This window comes from Endocarpon pusillum (assembly GCF_000464535.1).
Source record: "Endocarpon pusillum Z07020 unplaced genomic scaffold scaffold4192, whole genome shotgun sequence".
NCBI lineage: Eukaryota > Fungi > Ascomycota > Eurotiomycetes > Verrucariales > Verrucariaceae > Endocarpon > Endocarpon pusillum.
The window spans coordinates 133705-154386 of NW_006916399.1; the positions used below are offsets into that span (position 1 = coordinate 133705).

Genomic DNA, 20682 nt, shown 5'->3' on the forward strand with positions numbered 1-20682 from the left:
AGGAGGAGGGGGACGGCGGGGAGGGGGTGTAGGTGTAAGACGAGGGATCCATGGTTGGTAGTTGTGGTGATGCTGGTGGAGTGGCAGATTGTTTGATCGTCGAGGGAGGAGTGTGCAGCCGGTGGAGTGTTTGCTGGTGCTGAATCTCCTATCGGATGAAGCGCATCATGACGTGCTAGAGAGATTCGAACTCAGTTGTGCTTCGACGACGACGATGGCGGCGGGACACTCTTGATTTGTTGCGAGTAGGTGCTGTCTCCGTCGCACGAATTGCTGTGTCGATCGAGGTAGAGAGGAAGCTGTGTCGTCGACGTGGGTAGACGGCAAGACCATCGTGGCGGATATCCGCAGCAGAGATGAGCTGGTTTTCCTGCGGCCTTTCCCCTTGGATCTACTCCCCGTCCATTTCCTGATTTGACAAATAGTCGAGGAACAATGTTGCTTATTTGGGTAAGCTAACGGATGCTGCCCTGGTCTCACTCCCCGATCGGGGGACTAGAGCGAGATTGCAGCGGCAGATCCGCAAGCTTCCGAATCATCTTCAGCTCCACGGTCCTCCATCATGCGCAAGGACTTGTAGGATACCCATCTGAACTGTCCCGGATAGATGTATGAAGAAGTATTGTTTTCCCCGAAATTGCCTATCGACCATGGGAACGCCGTTCCTGGAGCACTAATTTGTTGCTTGCGAATGCTATTGTTGCGTATCTTGTCCTAAATCTGACATGTCCTATTGCCTTTGCCATATTCCACGCCTGTCAAGCCACTTTCCTGACGAGCCTTAGTTCAAGGCATGCCAGCCAGTAGCTTGTCTATGCAGAAAAAGCCTTGAAAGGAAGCGTTCACAAGGGAAGGGGAACTGCAAAATTGGCCAGGACGGTTTTCCGAGTTGGGAAAGATAGGTGTAGCGGGTCGAAAGACATGGATAGAGACGATCCTGGCAATTGGTAGGATGGATGAGACCAGGGAGTCGAACACCAACAAGTACAAGCAGCAATCGCAATCCGTTGTCCGTTGTCCGTTTCTGCAAACACTACACTCGGGCTAGTGCTTCGCTCAATCGCAGTGGAAGTGCAACACGAGTGCAATGTCCCTTCCGGTGTCGACAATCCATATCGACTGATCTTTCTCAATGGCAGGATTGCAACATCCCTTCACTTGAACACTCGTGACCGCCAGAATGTTCGCGGTCTTTCCCGAACACGAACACAATCTGTATATCTGGATGTCCCGCAACTACAGCCAATGTCTTTGGTACCGTGGTGCAGTGGGAATAAAGCCCCTGTCTGCCTAAGACCACCAAATCACCAGTACCAAAGCTGTTACACTAGCAAAATACACGCAACTGACCTCCGAGCTCAGTGTACCAGAAGACCCGTTCGTTCCCCTTGCCTCCTTCCTTTGTCTCGGTCGAAACAAAAAATCCTCTTGACATAAGAAGAGGGTTTCTCAAGCTCCTGACCCGTCACCACAGATTAATGTGGATGCAGGTTTAGGGGTTGGAGTTTTGCTTGCCTGTTTGTTTGCATTTTGGGGAGCCCTTGATGCAGAGTTGGTGCAAGAAGGCTACCTCATCATGTCTGATGCGCCTACATGGAAGCTCAGACTTGCGGCGTGTAGAAGAATTGAGATGGTACATTTCTCTGAGGCTGAGTTGCTGGGCTTTCAGCAGCGCTCTTCATCACAGCTTCCTACGAGTATGCCAATCTATTTTTTGGCTTTTTGTCGACTGTTAGATCATAGTGCAGGAAAGGCGTCCTTCCGGTTCACTGACGGAGATGACGCGAGGTATTCTCCTTATGATGCATGCTGTTTATGTTTAGAGCCAGCTCTCCCCTCTTACTCAGAGCAGAAGAGCTGATGAGCCTGTAAGCATCTACCGTCTTTCAAGTTTTCTTAGCGGGGACCCGTGGTTTACTTGATTACAGCGGTACGTTCACACATGGATCCTCTTCGTACGGCGCAAATGGCCCTTCATTATAATCAGCTCCGAATGGCCGAGAAAGGATGAGTAGTCCGCCTCGAATCCATTCAGAGCAGATACTCATCACAACTACCGAGCGGAACATATGAATTGGCCTTCAAGAGGAGCAGACAGAACAGCAAGCAAGAAAAGAATATAAGGGAAGCCGGTGGCGTTGCACTCCTTAGCGACTACTGTAACTGCCAGAGTGTAAATCCAATTAGCTATTTCTCTACTTTTTTGGGGGGTGATATCTCAGCGACGCGTCTCCCTCCCTGTATTATTCACAGGTGTGAAATCGAGTGCACTTCTTCTCTTCCCAAGATTACTCCGCACTCTTTCCCATTCTACCAGTACTGAACTTCTCCCTTGGCCCCCTTAACCAGCAAAAGGCTCGGCAAGGCATTGAGGTAGGGAACTACACCCAGCCGTGCTCAAGGAAAAAAAACCCCCCAAAACTCCCTTATTTACTTATTCTCGTAGCTTTTTCTCCAGGGCAGGGCAGGGCAGGGCAGGGCACACAAACAAAAGATTACAAAAAACAACCCCCGGGGGTCGCAGCTCTATCGATTGAATGAAAAGTAGGTAAACAGGGGGGAAAAAACCTCCGCGCAGGATTCTGTTTTCGAATACATGCGGCATTCATTATTTACTTGGCGGACAACAGAGAAGGTCCCAATTTTGTCAGGGAATCCGAACGCCCCAATAAGTGATCCCGTGCGGTCATGAGAATTTGGGGGGAAAAAACCGACCATCCTATCTGTCTACATTAATTTACGGTTTTTTTGGGCCGTCATTATGGCTGGCTGGCTGGGCTGATGAGAGTGTGCTGCGTGGAGGAGAGCAGAGCCCCGGGGGGAACTCCCAGAGGAGGAGTAGATTCACCTTTGACTTTGACTAACTAGGTCTCTTGACGTTGCCTGTCCCGGCAGAGCAGGTCAAGAGGGCGGTTATTACAACGACGCAATGGCAGACCAAGCCTGGCTGGGGCTGTTGAATGCAATGTCCTCCTTCGCTAGTGCACGCCTACAGAAGGTGCGGTTATTACCCTGTTGCTTCTTATCGCCCCTAGACGGCCGGCCAGAGAGCTCACTGCGTCGTGCTGCCGCGGTGAATGGCAAGATCATTATCATTAGATCCAAGGGTTGCAGGGGGGGTAGGTAATACATCTACTTGATGGCCTCCCACGCGCGGGCAATGCATCTGTATTGATCTAAAGGGAGGTTCAAGTTCGGCCGATACGATACGATACGATGCCAGACAAGCCGAGTAGGTTAACCTTAGCTTTCAAGGAACGTTAATTTCAAAACCGAGTTCAAGACCGGTCAGCTTTTCAAGGCAGAGACAGAGAGGCTGTATGTATGTTTGTATGTCTGAAAATGGATAGGGGCAAACAGCTACGGGCAGCAGTGACTGCGGCCCTGAGATCGTGTGTCGAAAAAGAGCTGCTGGCGCCCTTTTCGAGACCAGAGAGACCAGTCATAGCCCAAGCGTGATGGTGATAATCATGAACTGCCAGTGTCAAAAGGTGATGATCCGCGAAACGACACGGGCTGGGGTTCCGGCCTATAAAGAAAACACCACGAACTCGAATCACCTTTAGTTACACGGATGACAGTTTCCAAAAAAAACAACAACAACCAAAGATGGCTTTGAATCTTCCGTCATCATGCAAACATCCCGGCTAGACATTGGATGTAGGAAAAAACGTGGTGAAGGGTTTCGTGTTGGTATATTGATAGATAACATAGGCGATAACATACTAGGTGTAGCAAGCAAAAGACATGAACGAGTGATTTCACCAGCAGTACTCTCTCTGTGACACAAAAAACCGAACCAATTCCAGCTCCAGCTCCAGCAGTGCCACACTTCGAAAAGAAAACATAACAAACCGCCCATCTTGGCCGAGGCCCCCACCCAGATAGCATCACTCAGTGACACGCTGATATTTATCCCGGCCCATCCTGCTGCCAAGTGATTCGACCCAGTGGAGCACATTTTAACTCCCCACCAGGGTCAGCATCGAAAAAATCTTGTTGAACCAGTCTCTGCCCCATCGCGTGCTTCTGCTGCTCATTACTCCCCAATTAATCGAAAGACTGATTATGCATTTCTAGCAGCCGGCGTATCTCCGGCGAAGCTGTCGCGGGATTATTGTTATGATACCTGTGCGCGTCCAGGCCCGCGGAAGGGGAAGCCGGAAGCTGATTCTCGGCGTCAAAGGCACGAAGATGGACTGCCGAGGCGGCGTCGGGGCTGGCTGGCTGCTCGTGCTCGTGCTCATGGTCATGGTGAGGCGTGTAGCTCGCCTGGCTGGTGAAGCTCGCGTGCATGTGGAGCTGGGGTCGATGATGATGATGGACAGACGACGCCGACGACGACGACGACTTAGCATCTCCCTCCCATAGTGCAGACATGTGCTCTTGCTTTGCTTCTGCCTGTGAGGATGGGTGTGGAGGAGGAAGAGGCAAGCCGGCGTGTGAGGTCCCGAGATCGCTCATGGCGGAGGCTGCGGCCAGGGCGGCTTTCAGCGTCTCATCGCCGGCGTCCTCGGGCTTGCTGTGGTCGGTTCGGGGTTCTCTTAATTGGGCCTGGAGCATGTTATGGGTGTTTTGGTCGAAGTTGGCCAGGGGCCGACGTTGTGTTCGGTCGTCGGCGTCGACAATATGATGCTCGAAGTCTTGGTGCAGTTCGTACATGTGGCCCTGGGACTGCTTTTGATGATCTTCGAGGTAGTCATTTCGATTGATGTGTTGAGCCTCAAAAATATTGCTGCAAGCTGGTTGAAAGGTATCGTGATGTGAGGGCGTCGAGAGACCATGAAGCTGTATATCATAGTCAAGATGGTCGATTGTGGGGTAGCTTGATCCGTCATGAGCATTTTGGGTGGATGATATAAATGAAGATTGCATCGACGCGAAGTGTGCTATGTCGTCGTCCTTGAAAGCCATCTCAAAGTCGTGATGGCCCAGCATAGCGGTTGGATCATCCAGAACGGCCTCGTAGTCTTGAAAAGAGTCATGGGGCTGCCCAACAAGGAGGTCTTTGGTGGCGCTCAAGTCGGTAGAATGATGGAGACCACCAACAATCGTGTCGATCGCCAGGGGCGGCAGGGACATTTCTCGTTGGTCTGGAGCAGGGCTGTTAGTTGTGATCCGGGCAGGGGGTGGGAGAAGTCTCTGCCAGGATGTAGTCCCCACAAAGCTTTCCGGTGCCATAGAGAACCTCCACAACAGCGCCGCCACAAGCCTCCTCTCAGGTCGCTGATCCTGAGAGCTAGAGTCAGCTTGTGACCGAGCCCGGATTTCATGGACAGCCGTAAGCTCCGAGAAGAACTTCTGAGCCCTTTGTTGAGCTGCATCATAAACATCGCGTTTTCCGCTTTCTTCTGCTTGCTTCTTCTGCTCCATCCGATCGATGAAGGTCAAGGCCCACCACATCGAATCGAAAGGAGGTGCGATCATCCCGTATTTCGCCTCCAGTCGGTAATGGCTTGCCTGCTTCACCGGGATACCATTTCGGTAGATATGCGTGGTGCAGGTCCAGTCATAGAGCTCCTCACGAGAGCTCGGTCCGAAATCCAGCTCAAGCCTCAACCCCAAGGTTGCCTTTGGTGGTGGAAAATCGGACATCATCTTGTAAGATGTCTCGATCCCGATGATGTCGAATTCCGGGACGTCACCTTTCCCATCCAGCGTCGCTGCCAGACATGGATAGAGAGCACGCCAGTCACGAACATCTTCTAAAGGACTGGGATCGCACCGAGGCAGATCTCGCGCAGTTTGCAGACTAGTGAAGTCGTGGAGTCTCTTGTCCATATTGCTCTGGTTGGGAGACATCCACATTTCGAAATTGACGCCCGTCACCCGCTTACCGCTGATGGTGCATGCATTGGAACCCAGAGTCTGAGGTGCCGAGGGAAGGTTGTCTGTATGAACGCTGTAACCATGCTCTCGGTAAGATGAATGTTGTGCTGCAAGGCGCTTGTTCCTGCGCTCCACAGAATGCTCAATGGAGTTCTCATAAAAACCTCCATTCACAGGTCGTCCGTCAGCACGGTCAATCGCCTGGATCAGCACGCGCCCTGGCATTAGTTAGCGCAGGTCAGATCCGGGTAATCGGGACAAGTACAGGATGGGATGTCCTTGAGCAAAGCGTTGAGCACTTGGATGTGACTGGACACCTGCTTCCTAGTTCGGCGCTGTCCAGTCCTCCGAAATATGTACTCGGCAACGAGCTCATTCCTCCCGTGGGGCCTGCCATGTTGCGACCGTTTCCCTTTGCCCATAGGCTTAATCTCGAAAAGAGCTCCCACAAGTCAGTAGCCCTACATCTGGATAGAGCAACAACGCACCTTCTTGAAATGCTTCCTCAACATCGTCGGACCAGACTTGCTTGTTATCGTGCCCAAGGTCTTTCCGTTGTCGAGCTCGGTACCCTTGATACTTCTTCGAATTCAGATAACTCCGATCCTGAATTCTGAAATCGATTGCAGAGGCACGCTGTTGTTGGCGGCGCTGATGTCGATGCTGTAAGCGGTGAATGGCAAGATCATTATCATTAGATCCAAGGGTTGCAGTGGTAGGGAATGTATTGGATGCACAATTGGCTTCAGCCAAGGCAGAATTGATGTAATACAAATCATGAGGGTTCTGATTCTCAGAACCGGCGTGACAATCCAGGGCGAAAGTTTGTCTATTACCTGACACGGTTTTCAGGGGCCCTGCCCCACGGATCGATCTTTGTTCTTCAGAATGTGACGAAGGAATGGAAAGTTCGGTCGGCCAGTGCTCCATGAATCTTTCAATAGCGCGAGTGTGTAGCCGAGCTCGAGAATGAACAAAGAACGAGACTATACCCAGATTGTGGGCTCAAAGGAACGTGGAGTGGAATGAGTGACAATGAGATACAGTAGAGAATGTCTGATGAAGAGGAGAGCGGGAATGCTGTTGTGGGAGACATTGATTTAAGAAGAATCGACCTCTGCTGACCTCATCCGTGCAAAGCCGCCCCTGGACACCAGGAGAGTAGGCACTACAATCTCCTCCTTGGTCGAAGCGGGTAGGAATAATTGGACGACCAACGGGAGTGATGCACACCCGTCAACGAAGGACTGCACAACGACTTCCCCACAGATCATACAAGATATCAAAGCAGTGTCCTTGCGGCGACATACACAGTATGGTGTGGGTGCGTTAGCCCAGAATCCATGTAAGGGGCCGCCGAATACCCGGATGCAGTAAGAACGTAGGAACGCATTGTAGCACCGACCGATCTCTTTGACGATCTAGAAATTGAAAAGCTCGTGCACTCCAAGTGGAATGTGGCGGAACGAAGAAAAGAGGTTCGCAATCTCGAAAGAGGAATGAAGAAAGCATGGTCGTTGGGTGCTTGGAAACCGAGAGAATTTGAAGAGAGAATTTGAAAAGAAAATCAATGCTCTAATGCAGAAGAAGCAATTCATTGCTTGCCTGGGGTGTAGATAAGAACATGATTCAGCAGAAGAGTTGTGCTTCGACGTCCTATTAATACTGTCTTGCTGAGATCTGACAAATTGGCGGAGATGCAAGGGATTGGACAACACCAGCCGCCGAACCTTCCTACCTGTCAAGCTGGCGACTTTCACAAGGATTCATTGATCATCGTCCTGTGGACCTACAATAAACTTCTTCCGGGCCGAGCCAGTCATCTTGTTGAGTTGGATCATCTCAGTTTGTCGACCAACCTTATTTTCGATGGCACGAATTTCGGCTTCGGGGTCGATAGCTTCCTCTTCTGCAAATTCAAAGACCAATCTTCTTCCAAGCAAATGTGTATCCTTCAAAGCCTCCATGGCATTTGCCGCTTCTCTGGCGGTGACGAAATCTGCAAAGGCGAAACCACGAGTATCGTGATTGAATTTCTGAGGCACCTTCACAGATCGAAGTTGGCCATAAGCACTAAGAAGAGCACGTACATCCTTCTTGCTCGCTTCGAAAGGCAGATTCTTGATGATGATTTTTGTTTTATGCGCGTCAACCTTCTTCATATTATCCTTGTGCCGGCGTTCCTCAGCTGCATCGGTGACTTTTCGTGAAGTCTGGATGAGAAGCTCATGGTCATCTAAGCGATGGCCTTTCATGGCTGCTAGAGCAGCTAGAGCTTGCTTGTTGCTGCGAAATTCAACAAAACCAAATCCCATACTCAGTATTTCCTGAGGTCTTCGGGGGTCGGTCTTGGTCTTGACCTTGGCGGAGAGAAACCCGTCTAAGGGTTTGAAGGCACGAGTTAGTCCAGAAGTCGTGGTGATGAAGTTCAAATTCCGAACAAACAAGGTAGATGACGAGACTTCTTCGACTTTGTTTAAAGTAGAACCATCCTGAGCTGGCGTGGCCACGGCATCAGGAGATTTGCTGTGCGAAATAGGCTGGACGCTCTTGTCGAATAGGTTTCTCGGACCAGTTTCAAGGTACAGTACTGAGCCTTTAAAATTACGATAGGCGAGGTCTCTCATTGCATGATTTCCCTCACCAGGTTGAGCGTATTGAATAATGGCAATAGTGCCACTTGGTGGAAGGAGGAAATTGACAATTTCGCCGTAAGGACTGAATAAGCTTTTTAACTCTTCAGTCGTGGTACCGAAAGGGAAATTCTTGACGAGAAGTATTGTGTTGTCTCTTTCATGTTGTCTGAAGGCATCCAGATTCACCCCACTGGTTGCCAGAAAAGCTTTAGTCTCTTGAATGATATGCGTCTCTGCATGGGCTTGTTTAACAGCGGCATCGGCAGACGAGACGTCTATCAAGTCTGCTTTTGACACACCAAGTCGATCTGCAACAGAAGACAGAACAGCGTTGGGATTCATGTACATGGAGTTCCACTGAAAGATCGAGTTTCCTGCCTCCATCTTCCGCTTTAAAGCTTTCTGCTTCTTTAGAGGTAGCTTAGATATCTCAAATTCATCAAGTCTGTGAGACTTTTTGTTGGCTGCTTCTAGGATATGCAATAGTCGTCCCTGAAAAGACTTGCCATCTAATTCCTGGAGGGCATGGCTTGCGTGATCGTGGTCTGAAAACTGAACATATGCGATTCCTTTGCTACTGCCAGCTTTGTCTCGAACGACGTGCACCTGCAAGTCTATTAGCATTTCTTTTGCCGCGTGGTTGAATGAATAGTTGGTAGACCGAGAATCAGACAAAAGAATATCTACTAAAATACTCTCTCTGAAATGACATCAATTGCAGCGCATAAGCTGTCCCTATCAGGCAGTCATCACGAAATGAGGAGAAAGGTGAGCTGGGGTGTCTTACTTCATCCAAGTGCCCGTATTTGGAGAAGAGACTCTCAATCTCTGATTCGTTTGCAGTGTATGGGAGGTTGCGCACAAAAAGCCGTGCACTTAAGACCAAAGTGTTGGGTGAAGGTTTGGTGGAGGAATCGGCGGAGGGTGTGATTCGCTGTTCGGTATTCTTGACGTCTTGCTCGGTTGTTGGCCGTTTGCTTAGATCTTCAGTGTCTGTTGGTACGGATTTTGCGTACTCTGGAGCTGCATCTGTGAGGTCGAGTACACGACTAGTCTTGGCTCGGAGCCAGTCATTGTCGGTGGCGATGTCGCTTTTTGGCCGCTGCTGCTCTATCTGATCAGCAGACTGATCAGCAGGTCCGAGAGCGTGGTCATCGATAGGTGCAACTCCACCTTTGGTATCATCATCAACCTTTCCCCTTGGCTCCGTCTTTTTCAGATGGTGCTTCTCATCGATGGTTTGGCTATCGCTCGGATCATATTTGCCATTCGTCTCGATGAATGAGGTATGCTTTTTCTTCTTTTTCTTTTTCGTTCCATCCTTAGCTTGTGATTCTCGTCCACTTGGCAGATCTTCTGACAAGGGCGCGGCGATAGTCTCATCATCAGATCCCGTTGCAGCTGCTTTTCCTTCCTTTGTCTTCTTCTTCTGCGTGGACTTTGAAGACGTTAATATATTCGACTCTCCCTCTTCATCGCCTTGTTGACTTCCTGTGCTAGTATCCTGCTTTAAACGCTCTTTTCTCTCTTTCTTCTTTGCTTTCTTCAAGTCTCGGCGGCTCTCATGTTCATCAACAGGATTTGAAAGACCATTCCTATCCTCCAGAGCAGGACGCATTGCCGAAGCCGGCCCTGTAGGCCGCGAAGACTCCTCTTGCGAATTGCTTCCGGAATCACGTTTCCTTTTATTGGAACTCGGGACAGGTACATAAGGCTTAAAGTCAATGCCATGGTTTGATTTGGGGTTGGGTGTATTGTGCGCAACAGTGGGGACCGACTCCGAGACTGAAGACCACGTAGTGTTACCCTGGCTGACGTACTTTGTTTTAGGAACTCCTTGCGAAGTGTTTGTTCGCTCAATCTCAACCTTTGGGCATTCAAATTAGCAATGAGACGAGATGTACTTGATAGGCGAACCATACTGCTTTGGCCATCATGACAGAGATTTTCGACATCCGGATATATGTCTTGTCGAAGTACTTGATAGCACTTTTAGCCAATGTGTAATTCCTGAAGCCCACGAAGCCGATTCGACGATCAGGAATAACCACAGCGTCTGTAATTTGGTAACGACCAGCGAAATGCGCACCAAGTTGATTACTGGTGAAGTTTGGTGGCAGCCCGGACACGAAGACCCTAGTGTCTGGAATGGCGGCGTCGTCGTCCATGCTGCTGTCTGATTGTGCGAGTTGAGTTGACTGAGTTGACCGTATGAAAAGTTTAGGAAACCCTCTTTGTGGAGATTGTTCAGAGGGGTCCGTGCATAGTGTCTTGGAAGGCCCGGCATCCTATGACTTATGTAGTAGTAAACTCGATCTCTACACTGCTCAGTTGAACAAGATTTATCCCCACACTTCCTGACACCGGCATCGAATCTTTATCGACCGAGATGGACGCCTCAGAAGCCATGGATCCCAAGGGTCCCGAGAAGAAACAGAAACTCGAGCGTGAGTGATGCAAATGTTACATTGATGCACATATTAGGGACTGATGTATGAACAGCTTCTATTAAATCTGTGGATATGGTATACTGGCCCCGAACTCGATTCATTGCAAGAAGCCTGACAACCAAAGAGCGAAGACATGCAGCAAGAAGCAATTGAAGTGGGTGCGACAAATCTCGGCCCTCTCCTACGGTCTCTTGTTCACATTTGCTGTCAGCCCAAGAAGCAATGGAAGCATGTACATTAGAGAAAGTATGGAATGGCACAGCTCTCCGACAGATCTCTTCTAATCAAGTCTCTAGGAGATAGCACAACGCATTAAGCAAAAAGTCTGGATATCCTGATCGCCCCTACGTCGATGGGCCTAACCACTTCTCCCAGTTCGACGAGCGGAAAGGAGCTACGTGGCATTGTATAGTGGGAAGAAACTTTGGCAGCTTTGTGACACACGGTACGAAGGCTATCAATCCACTTCACAAGAAGCCCCATGCTAATAGCCCACCTAGAAACAAAACACTTTATCTACTTCTACCTGGGTCACTGTGCAATTCTGCTCTTCAAGACGCAGTAACTGTTTCCCAGAGGCAGATCAGAGTTCTCGGGTGGTCGATGAGACGATGCAGACCATCTTCACGCACAGCGCACGAAGGCACAGCGGGTTGGCTAAAGGGCGCCGGTCAGGGGCACAGTGGAGTAAACCACTGGACACGTGGATGGTTCTTTTCCTGCTGTATCACATTCTTGTAGCACTTTGAATTTGCCGCGAGAGTTTGGGGAAAACTGCAAGCGACTACCAAGATGTAAAAGAATATTCATGAAAACAGTAATATTGGACATAGTGCTGCATAGGAAGTGGTTGGTAGGATAGAAGTGGTTTTTTACATCTCCCGTTCTGAGCGCTTGCTATGAGGAATAAGTACTACGTATGGATTGTTGCCAAGCCTTTTTGGCGATACTCAGCCACATCGAAGCGCGTCACAACAACGCCTTCACCTTGCAGTCTCTCTACATACTTGAATAGTCAGGCCTCCAACGTCTGATTCTTTATCATCATTGACCACTAATTCCTACTCGCATCTGTTGAAAAGCGACCTATCGATCCTGAAGCTATTCCATTCAGCACAAGGTACTCTAAAGTCTTGACGCCCAAGTTCAATCCTAGCGAAAGCCAACAACCACCACAAGATGGCGTTCTGCATTATCATGGGAACGCATCCTTTTACCAAGCAAATGGAAGAATACAGAGGGCAACAATTTCGGTGTAACAACTGCGGCAATGTGCGAGCGTTTTGTCAAAAGAGCTGGTAAGCGGTAAAGCCCCAGTTCTGCTTGACAGTACTGACGGGACCTCATAGGACATGGTTCACTGTTTGCTGGATTGTACGTTCTGAAAGCCTACATCTCTTATTTGCCACTGACACGACCATAGCCTGTGATACCGTTTTCTGCAGGCTGGCACAAAGATGTCTACTGTCCTATCTGTCGCGTCACACAAGACTTGGGGTACGAATCTGCGTTTCGTCTGTTGCACTTTCTATTGACACTTCCGTTCTTTAGCCAGCGACCCGACATCACATCCGGGCAAGGAACGCATGGACAAGCGTTCCAGCAAGGCGCCATCAATGGAGGATACGGCGGCCCCCCACAGCAGCAGGCGCATTATAAGTGATCGGTTCCAAGATTAGGAGCTGAAAGGGTGCTGGGTTGCTTCTTGTACAAATCGCACACCGGCACAGGTGTCATTTTGGGGTTTCGCAACTGCTGACACGTAGGCGCACGGCGTTCGGGTCGGTCTTGAACCAAGGTGGCAATTATGCCGCTCAGGATGCGCCTGTGGGCTTTCTGGAATCAACAGGTATCCTCGACCACCCGGATAATACCACCAGATTGAGGTGACATGTTCTCGATGCTTTAAGCCAGGAAGAAGCTGAAGGGCGCACAATGGCATATTTGGCTTCATCACATTCGTTGAGTCGGCTTCACCAAAACATCACTATTAGCAGCGATAATTTATTATACTAGGAGTATCAATTATAGTTGTTGACGGTCGTGATGGCCTGGGTGCAAGAATTGCTGATTTCTTCGATTCTTCCCTTCTTCCCTTCTTCTCTCCTTCTCTCCTTCTCTCCATCTCCTCCACCATAACGCTCAATCTCGTTCTCTCCTTCTCTCCTTCTCTCCTTCTCTCCTTCTCTCCTTCTCTCCTTCTCTCCTTCTCTCCTTCTCTCCTTCTCTCCTTCTCTCCTTCTCTCCATCTCCTCCACCATAACGCTCAATCTCGTGTTCACATATCAACAAGCTTCCACGATAACCTGTCTGTGATGAATACGAATCAAAACGTGAAACAGTGGAAATTGACTGATAACGAACGATGCGCTCCAATCAGATTCATCCCCACACATTGAGGCGTAGATACACATGCACTACTCCAACCTACCACAAATGGCACAACAACCACAATCGGTAAAAATTAGAGGATGCATCTTAACATGCCGAGACGATCTAGATTATTCCAGGAACATCATGCAACTGAATTGACGATTCAAGTCGTGATTGGACTCCGAGACCGGCTTGCCATGTGCATATCTTCTTATCAGTGCAGCCCTAGACTAGGCGTGGGAGCTCCCCTTGCTAGGAAACGGCTGATTCCATTGTTTGACAACCGAGATAGATCCATCTTATATGCTAAGTACGGAGTACTTCTTCTGAAACTCGAATGTTTTCCTCTTTTCCTACGTTACACAGTTCCTCATCCCTACCTCTTGCACGTCGTTCATACACATCTAATCTGGCAACTCGAATCTCCTACCTTTTGGGCCACACTGGTAGCAAGCCCAAAGCTCCAGTAAGACCTTGCATCGAGTAACCATGGCAACGGCAACTGAGGCAGCAGCTCCTCCGTTGAGTCAGGGGTTTGGATATGGCATTATCCTGGGGCTAGGCTTTGCATTTGCCCTAGGCATGATAGGAACGACATGGGCTCTAAAGAGGTAAGCTATTTCTGCACGAGTCTTGGTGTTTCCTTCTCTCATACTCCATCCCGTATGGTTGCCGCTTCTATTATCATTGGGGTCTTTTGGTGTGGAAGAGGATTATTGTGGGCTCGGACAGTATTTCTCTAAGATATCTTGGGACCATTGCTGCTTCTCCAGGCTCGAAAGGATTCGAGGAGCATCTTCGAATCGAGGAATCCTTACTAACTTGCAACCAGGTATCACAATGAGGTAGCAACTTCCACTCTTTCGGACCACGGAAAATCATCTAATCAATCTGCCCCAGGTGCAAACCTCAGAAGCGTTCAGTACAGCTGGCAGAACAGTCAAGTCCGGCCTTGTATCATCAGCCGTTGTGAGTAGTTGGACGTGGGCCGCTACGTTGTTGCAGTCGAGTGGAGTGGCATATAACTATGGTGTCAGGTAGGTAACTCAGCACTGCCCTTAGAGCGTGGAGCCTGCTGATTAAAGTGCAATAGTGGTCCTTTCTGGTAAGAGAGTCTGCCCACCGGCACAGCCTCTGTCGCCTAACCAGTATGGCAGGTACGCCAGCGGTGCAACGGTGCAGATTTTACTGTTCGCTACACTCGCAATTGAACTCAAACGTCGAGCTCCCAACGCGCATACCTTCCTCGAAGTGGTACATGCTCGATACGGCAAAGCAACTCATTTTGTTTATATCATTTTCGGTCTGATGACCAATATTCTTGTGACTGCTATGTTGCTCACTGGAGGGTCTGCTGTTGCTTCCTCCCTGACCGGGGTGCCAACCGCTGCAGCTTGTTTTCTGCTTCCGGTCGGCGTCGTACTGTATACAATGTTTGGAGGTAAGTGTTTGCATCCAATTCCCACCATTCATTTCCTGGATACGCCCTCTCACTTCCCCTTACTCACCATATGTCGTCTGCACGATCTGACATGGACTCTCCAGGTATCAAAGCGACGTTTCTCACAGACTATGTCCATACGGCACGACATATTCCTCTCTGTATAAGAAAATTGGAGTTTCTAATCGATGTTGCAGGTTATCATTCTAATCATCATCTTCGTCTTCGCCTTCTCAGCTTACGCCACCAACAATGACCTTGGCTCACCAAGCAAAGTCTACGATCTGCTCATGCAAGCAGCTAGAGACCACCCAGTGGCTGACAATGCCGGTGGCAGCTACCTTACCATGCGTAGCAAAGAAGGGGCCATCTTCTTCGTCATAAACATAGTGGGCAACTTTGGTACGGTATTTCTTGATAATGGTGAGTTGTTCGAAACTTTATTCACTCTGATCGCCCCGAACCAAATCTTGATACTTGTGACGCGAACGATAGACTAAATTTGCAATATATTAGGTTACTACAACAAGGCTATCGCTGCCGGCGTGGTCCATGCTCTACCAGGATATGTCATGGGAGGGTAGGATTTCAGCATCCCTCGTTCATCCCAGACACTAATATCTCCCATAGGCTTTCGTGGTTTGCAATCCCCTGGCTCTGTGCCACTACAATGGGTCTCGCCGCTCTAGCTCTGGAAGGCAACCCGGTGTTTCCGACCTATCCGAACCGAATGCCTCATGCAGATGTGACTGCCGGGTTGGTCTTACCTAACGCGGCAGTTGCCATGCTTGGCAAAGGGGGTGCGGGAGCAACACTGCTTCTGATCTTCATGGCTGTGACATCTGCCACATCTGCTGAACTGATCGCTGTCTCGTCCATCTGGACTTATGACATTTACCAGAAATACATCAACCCCACGGTGAGTCCTGATCTCGGTTGCCAGCCCGGCTGGATCTAGCCGCTGACATCACGTCTTAGTCTTCTGGGCGCCGCCTGATATTCCATAGCCATATGTCTTGCATATTTTACTCGATCGGTATGGCGGCCTTTAGTACCGGGCTGTTCTACGCTGGCATCAGCATGGGCTGGCTCTATCTGTTCATGGGCGTGATAATCTCCGCGGCTGTGCTTCCCGCCTCCCTCACCCTATTATGGAAAGATCAAAACTGGATCGCAGCAGCCTTCTCGCCCATCCTTGGTCTCGTCGTCTCCCTTACCGCCTGGCTCGTGACTGCGAAGAGAACCTGCGGCGAGTTGACGGTTGATTGCACCGGAGGCAACTATCCCATGCTAGCTGGAAACGTGGCCGCCCTTCTCTCCCCAATTGTCTTCGTGCCAATTCTAACCTTCGCTTTTGGCCGCCAAAACTATGACTGGGTGTCCATGACCCAGATCCGCATTGGCGACGACTCCGACATTGCCAAATCCGCGCACGTCGATCTCGAACTCATTCCCGGCCACCACAAATCCGGCAACGACAGGCCGCCGCAGCGGCCGATCAACGCAAGCTCAACAAATCCGCCATTATTGCCCGCGCAACGACCGTAACCATGACGCTGATCCTGCTTGTCATCTGGCCTATGCCCCTGTATGGGAGTGGATATATCTTCAGCAAGCGCTTCTTTACCGGATGGGTCACGGTGGGAATTCTGTGGCTGTTTTGCAGTACTGCTTGTGTGGGCATTTTTCCGCTGTGGCAGGGCAGAAAGACGATGGCGCATACGGTTAAGAGTATGATTTTGGATGTTAGAGGGAAGTATAGACCAACGCTTGTTGGGAGAATGGGCGAGGTGAGTGAGGTTGAAGCGAAGCGGGCGGGCGAGGGGTTGGTGGAGGAGAAGTCGAATAGGGCTGAGACGCCGGAAGAGAAGATTGTGCCCAAGAATGGATAGGTGGGTTGCGGTTTCGAAGATTGAATCTTGAATGGCCCTCGGATTTTGGACTCGCTTTGGAGAGACAGGGGGTGGAACTGAGCGATGCTATCGTTCTTGGCTCTAACTACGTAGTAAAGTATTCTTCGCGTTCAGCTAGATCGAGTGCGAGAAGCGATGAATAATAACTTTTGAATATCCCACTGGCATAATGTGGCAAACTGACTTGTGCAACACACACCCCTTTGCAACAGGATTAACTTGGCGTTTTAGGTCTCATACTAGTAATACATTTCAAGGTTGCTGACCCTATCTTGGAGATAAAATTGATTGATAATTCAAACAAACAACCATGTAGACAAACATTACTTCTTGATACCGTCCATCCGACTCCTCTCGGTGCTGATTGCAATTGGGTTGATAAAATGGCGGAGAGCTGAAATTGGTGGCTTGGAGGGTTGGTAGGCATGGAGATACCAGCCCGAATGCCCTAAAACTGTTGCAAATGGGGGTGTGTTGCACAAGGTAGTTGGTCACGTGAATCCAATTTACATCATTCTTGGCGGACCATGGTCTCTTATCGTTTCGATGATACGTCCAACGTCAATCTGTATCCCCACCAGATTACTATACAGAAAGAGGCTCCCATGTCCAATTTGCACAGTCTCGGAGAGACGGAACCCGAGCACGACCATAATTCACGTACTTGTGCTTATCCCCTGCTCCGACACTTCTACCATCATTCTTCGTCTTCTTTTCCATTGCAACCCCAGGTCTCCTTCAATCCTCCCTAGCTAAGTAACCTAACTCCAAACCATCTGCCCGATCAGGTAATCCACTAGATTGGCAGGACCGTAACCCGTTGGGGCTGCCACCAAAACTGGTAAGTTATCGGCGGGCTTTTTATCGCTGTGAGAGCCTGCCGCAAGTTATTGTCAGAGATGCGACTTAATTATCATTATCATCAGTGGTCTTCTCTTCCATGTTCGCATATCACGTGTAACCGCGACGACATATTTCACACTGGCAAGAGGAATGCTGTACGCATGGGTGGGTTCTATTCTCATTGCTCTCTTGTCATCCAGCCTATAACGTCGCACAACGTGAGGGACAGCCAGTCACATTGCATCCACCATCCACCATTCTCGGTTCTGCCATGCAGTCATTGTTTTTGCTGTCTAGTAGGGTCGGTCTCGAGCATCGCCGAGAAACCACTGGATCTTTGCTTGAAGAAAGAGAGTTCGCTTGGAACGGAATTTCTTAGAGGTAGTTTCAGAGGGCAAGGCCTATTGCGCAATTGGGTTTTAAGTAAAATTTTTCTGTAGTGCATGAAAAGAACACTTAATGATCAAAAAGATTTGGATAGATATTCATAAAAACTAACTAGAGAGTAGCTGAAGGATAGAGCAGCTAACGACGTTCTATCTGGCAAAGAAAATTTGCGAATTTTGCCAAGTCGAGGAAATCCGATCCGAGCTGAACTTGACTCGATGGTGCTTTGCATTCAGCTGTCTATAAGAAGAACACTTGAGGTGGGTATTGACGATGTAGATTCTTGTGCCGCGGACAAGGACATTGACCATGGGCGAATAACGCGTGAATCGAGTTAAATGCCCTGGCGTGAGCTTTGGACCTCAGGAAGGCGGACAGCATCTTACATCTCTAGGCGTTCAAGTGTTGTGTCCAAGTTCACAAGACTCCGAAACCCATCACAGACAATTTTATTCTGTCCACTCCTTGATTCCGTGTTAAGTTCACGGCAGAAGCCACAGTATACCGCCTACAGGCATGCAGATTTCCCTAACTATCTACCAGCCTTTTGCTATGATCCTCTCCCGATCACAGATCCAGAGAACAGCAGCAACCCAGCCTTCCGCCTCCTTGAGCTTCATCCTGGCCAGGACTCTGAAGAAATCCACTGTACCCTGATAGAGTCCCATCTCCTGAGCAACGTCCCATATGAAACAATCTCATATCGCTGGGATGACGCCCAGACGACCATCGTCTGCAATGGGAGAGCTCTATCAATACGAAGATCTCTTGCTGGAGCCCTTCGTGCGCTGCGATATCGTGACAAGCCCCGCCTGCTCTGGGCGGATGCAATCTGCATCCAACAGGACGATGACGCAGAAAAGGGCAACCAGGTGCAGCTCATGCGCAGGATCTACTCCCAGGCCCAGGGTGTCCTGATATGGCTCGGCGAGACCGCCGGAGATGGCAATTCCCACATCTCGGTGTCATGGCCGGCGAGATTGGCTATTCTCGGCGGACTGGTAACGCTCAGACCGAGAATGAAGAAGTCTAGTGCCCCCTACGTACGAGTTAGAGATGTCCGAAAAGGAACGACGATTGATCTCGCTCCATTCTCGGTCGGATTGTATCTGCTACTCGTGAGCTTTCTGAGAAAATCATGGTTTCGTAGAGCGTGGGTGGTACAAGAAGTGGTCGTGTCCAAGAAAGTCACCTTTGTCTGGGGCTCCAAACAATGCGAATGGAAAGAGGTAACCCGGGCACTCGAGTTCATGTCCAAGGCGAGATTCCCTCTCGTTTTCATGCCGACACTTCAGCATATAGCCGGGATTGAAGAGGAGATGGCCCGTTACAAACAAGGAGCAAACACCCTTCTCGGACTTCTTCTCCGCCATCAGCGATGCCTGAGCACGAACCCCCGTGACAAAGTGTACGCCTTCTGTCCACTGATGGGCACGTCGCCTTCGGAATTCATTGATGTGCGAATCCGCTATGAAGACCCCGTCGAGTCGGTATATCGTGACGTGGCCACCAAAATCCTCCAGCACGACCGGAATTTAGACATCCTAAGTCACTCTCCATCACCCCCAACCACCTCATCAAGCACGTCAAACCTTCCATCTTGGATACCGGACTGGAGCCGCCGCACCAGCGAGGACATGGCTCACGAGTGGGGAATTCGGCCCCTCTCCCTCGCCAGCAGAGATATGTACTCCCACGATCCTTCCAAACCACCATTCACGGCAGCCAAGGACTCGACATACACGCCTTCGCCCCCACCATGCCCCAATTCCCTGACCGTCTCCGGTTACACCTTTGACACCATCGCTGCCACCGGCCCCGTCTTCAACGGTGTCCAAGTGCCCTCCACCGTCACCACCCTCCGTGACATCGTGCTAAGCTGGCTACGCACCCTCCATACCTTCTACCACACCCGGGACGTCCTTCTTGCCTGGGAAGAGATCGCCGACGCTCGCTCCCAGACATTCTATACCCCCGACAACCATCATCACCACAACCACCAGCACCACAAAAACACCAAACCCACCAGCACCGAACCCATCCTCACCGCCTTCTACCGCACCATCTCCACCTCGGAATACGACCACTCCCCTGCCATCCGCAGCGAGCTCCACCTCTGGCACCGAGTCAACCGCCAGTCCCCCCTCCTCCGCAAACTGCACCTCGACACCATCGTCCTGATGCCGTACTGGATCGCCTTGCTCGTGTGGTACGGCGCGACCGACCGGCCGCTGCTGAAGTTCGAGCTGCAGAAGCGGAACACGCTGTACCGGCGCTTGATCCGGACCGAGCGCGGCTACCTCGGGCTGGCCGGCAACGCAGCGCAGGTCGGCGATCGCGTCGTGCTCTGTCGCGGCAGTCGGGTGCCGTTGGTGCTGAGGCCGGTTGAGATGGAAGCCGGTTCGTCGAGTACGAGTACGAGTGCGGCTGCGCAAGGAATGGTCAGGTACCGACTCGTCGCGGATGCGTATGTGCATGGCATCATGCAGGGAGAAGGATTCGATGAATCGAGCTGTGCGAGCATGGTGCTGGTGTGATTTTTTTTGTCTTCCCCCCAACGAGATAGTGATGATGATGATGATGATGCGCGTTTGCGGTAGAAAACCCGTATGACCTGAAAGAAATATCTACGAAACATAAGAAGAGACGACTACGAGCCCAATTTATTCCTGCTGTACCGTCTGATGCTGATGCTGAAGCTGATGATGACTACTTTTAGTCTTCCCACCACGGCTGGATGCGCAAAGAATAATAATGCGTGTCGCTCGCTCCTCTGGACCCGAGCTTGGAGAGAAGAATGCCCCCCACGT

General features: G+C 50.2%; 6 protein-coding genes across 6 annotated transcripts; 4 read left to right on the forward strand and 2 right to left on the reverse strand.

Moving 5' to 3' along the window:
* Positions 1-4050: 4050 nt before the first annotated feature.
* On the reverse strand, positions 4051-6759 carry EPUS_02363 (uncharacterized protein; the record flags this gene model as incomplete). The annotated part of the gene is made up of 3 exons (XM_007805269.1): positions 4051-6047; positions 6095-6271; positions 6318-6759. 3 exons carry the CDS (start codon positions 6757-6759, stop codon positions 4051-4053), a joined length of 2616 nt encoding a protein of 871 aa, XP_007803460.1.
* An 836-nt stretch (positions 6760-7595) lies between these two features.
* EPUS_02364 (Multiple RNA-binding domain-containing protein 1) lies at positions 7596-10633 on the reverse strand (the record flags this gene model as incomplete). The annotated part of the gene is made up of 3 exons (XM_007805270.1): positions 7596-9071; positions 9253-10332; positions 10388-10633. The coding sequence occupies 3 exons, from the start codon at positions 10631-10633 to the stop codon at positions 7596-7598; spliced, it is 2802 nt and encodes a 933-aa protein (XP_007803461.1).
* A 221-nt stretch (positions 10634-10854) lies between these two features.
* Positions 10855-11068, forward strand: EPUS_02365 (uncharacterized protein; the record flags this gene model as incomplete). Its single annotated transcript, XM_007805271.1, has 2 exons — positions 10855-10912; positions 10968-11068. 2 exons carry the CDS (start codon positions 10855-10857, stop codon positions 11066-11068), a joined length of 159 nt encoding a protein of 52 aa, XP_007803462.1.
* Positions 11069-12094: 1026 nt separating this feature from the next.
* Positions 12095-12578, forward strand: EPUS_02366 (uncharacterized protein; the record flags this gene model as incomplete). The annotated part of the gene is made up of 4 exons (XM_007805272.1): positions 12095-12213; positions 12265-12289; positions 12339-12412; positions 12467-12578. The coding sequence occupies 4 exons, from the start codon at positions 12095-12097 to the stop codon at positions 12576-12578; spliced, it is 330 nt and encodes a 109-aa protein (XP_007803463.1).
* Positions 12579-13777: 1199 nt separating this feature from the next.
* On the forward strand, positions 13778-16277 carry EPUS_02367 (urea active transporter 1; the record flags this gene model as incomplete). Its single annotated transcript, XM_007805273.1, has 10 exons — positions 13778-13899; positions 14121-14133; positions 14189-14325; positions 14382-14393; positions 14446-14729; positions 14834-14862; positions 14927-15152; positions 15246-15309; positions 15360-15648; positions 15708-16277. The coding sequence occupies 10 exons, from the start codon at positions 13778-13780 to the stop codon at positions 16275-16277; spliced, it is 1746 nt and encodes a 581-aa protein (XP_007803464.1).
* A 1933-nt stretch (positions 16278-18210) lies between these two features.
* EPUS_02368 (uncharacterized protein) lies at positions 18211-20409 on the forward strand (the record flags this gene model as incomplete). The annotated part of the gene is made up of 1 exon (XM_007805274.1): positions 18211-20409. One exon carries the CDS (start codon positions 18211-18213, stop codon positions 20407-20409), a length of 2199 nt encoding a protein of 732 aa, XP_007803465.1.
* Positions 20410-20682: the final 273 nt, after the last annotated feature.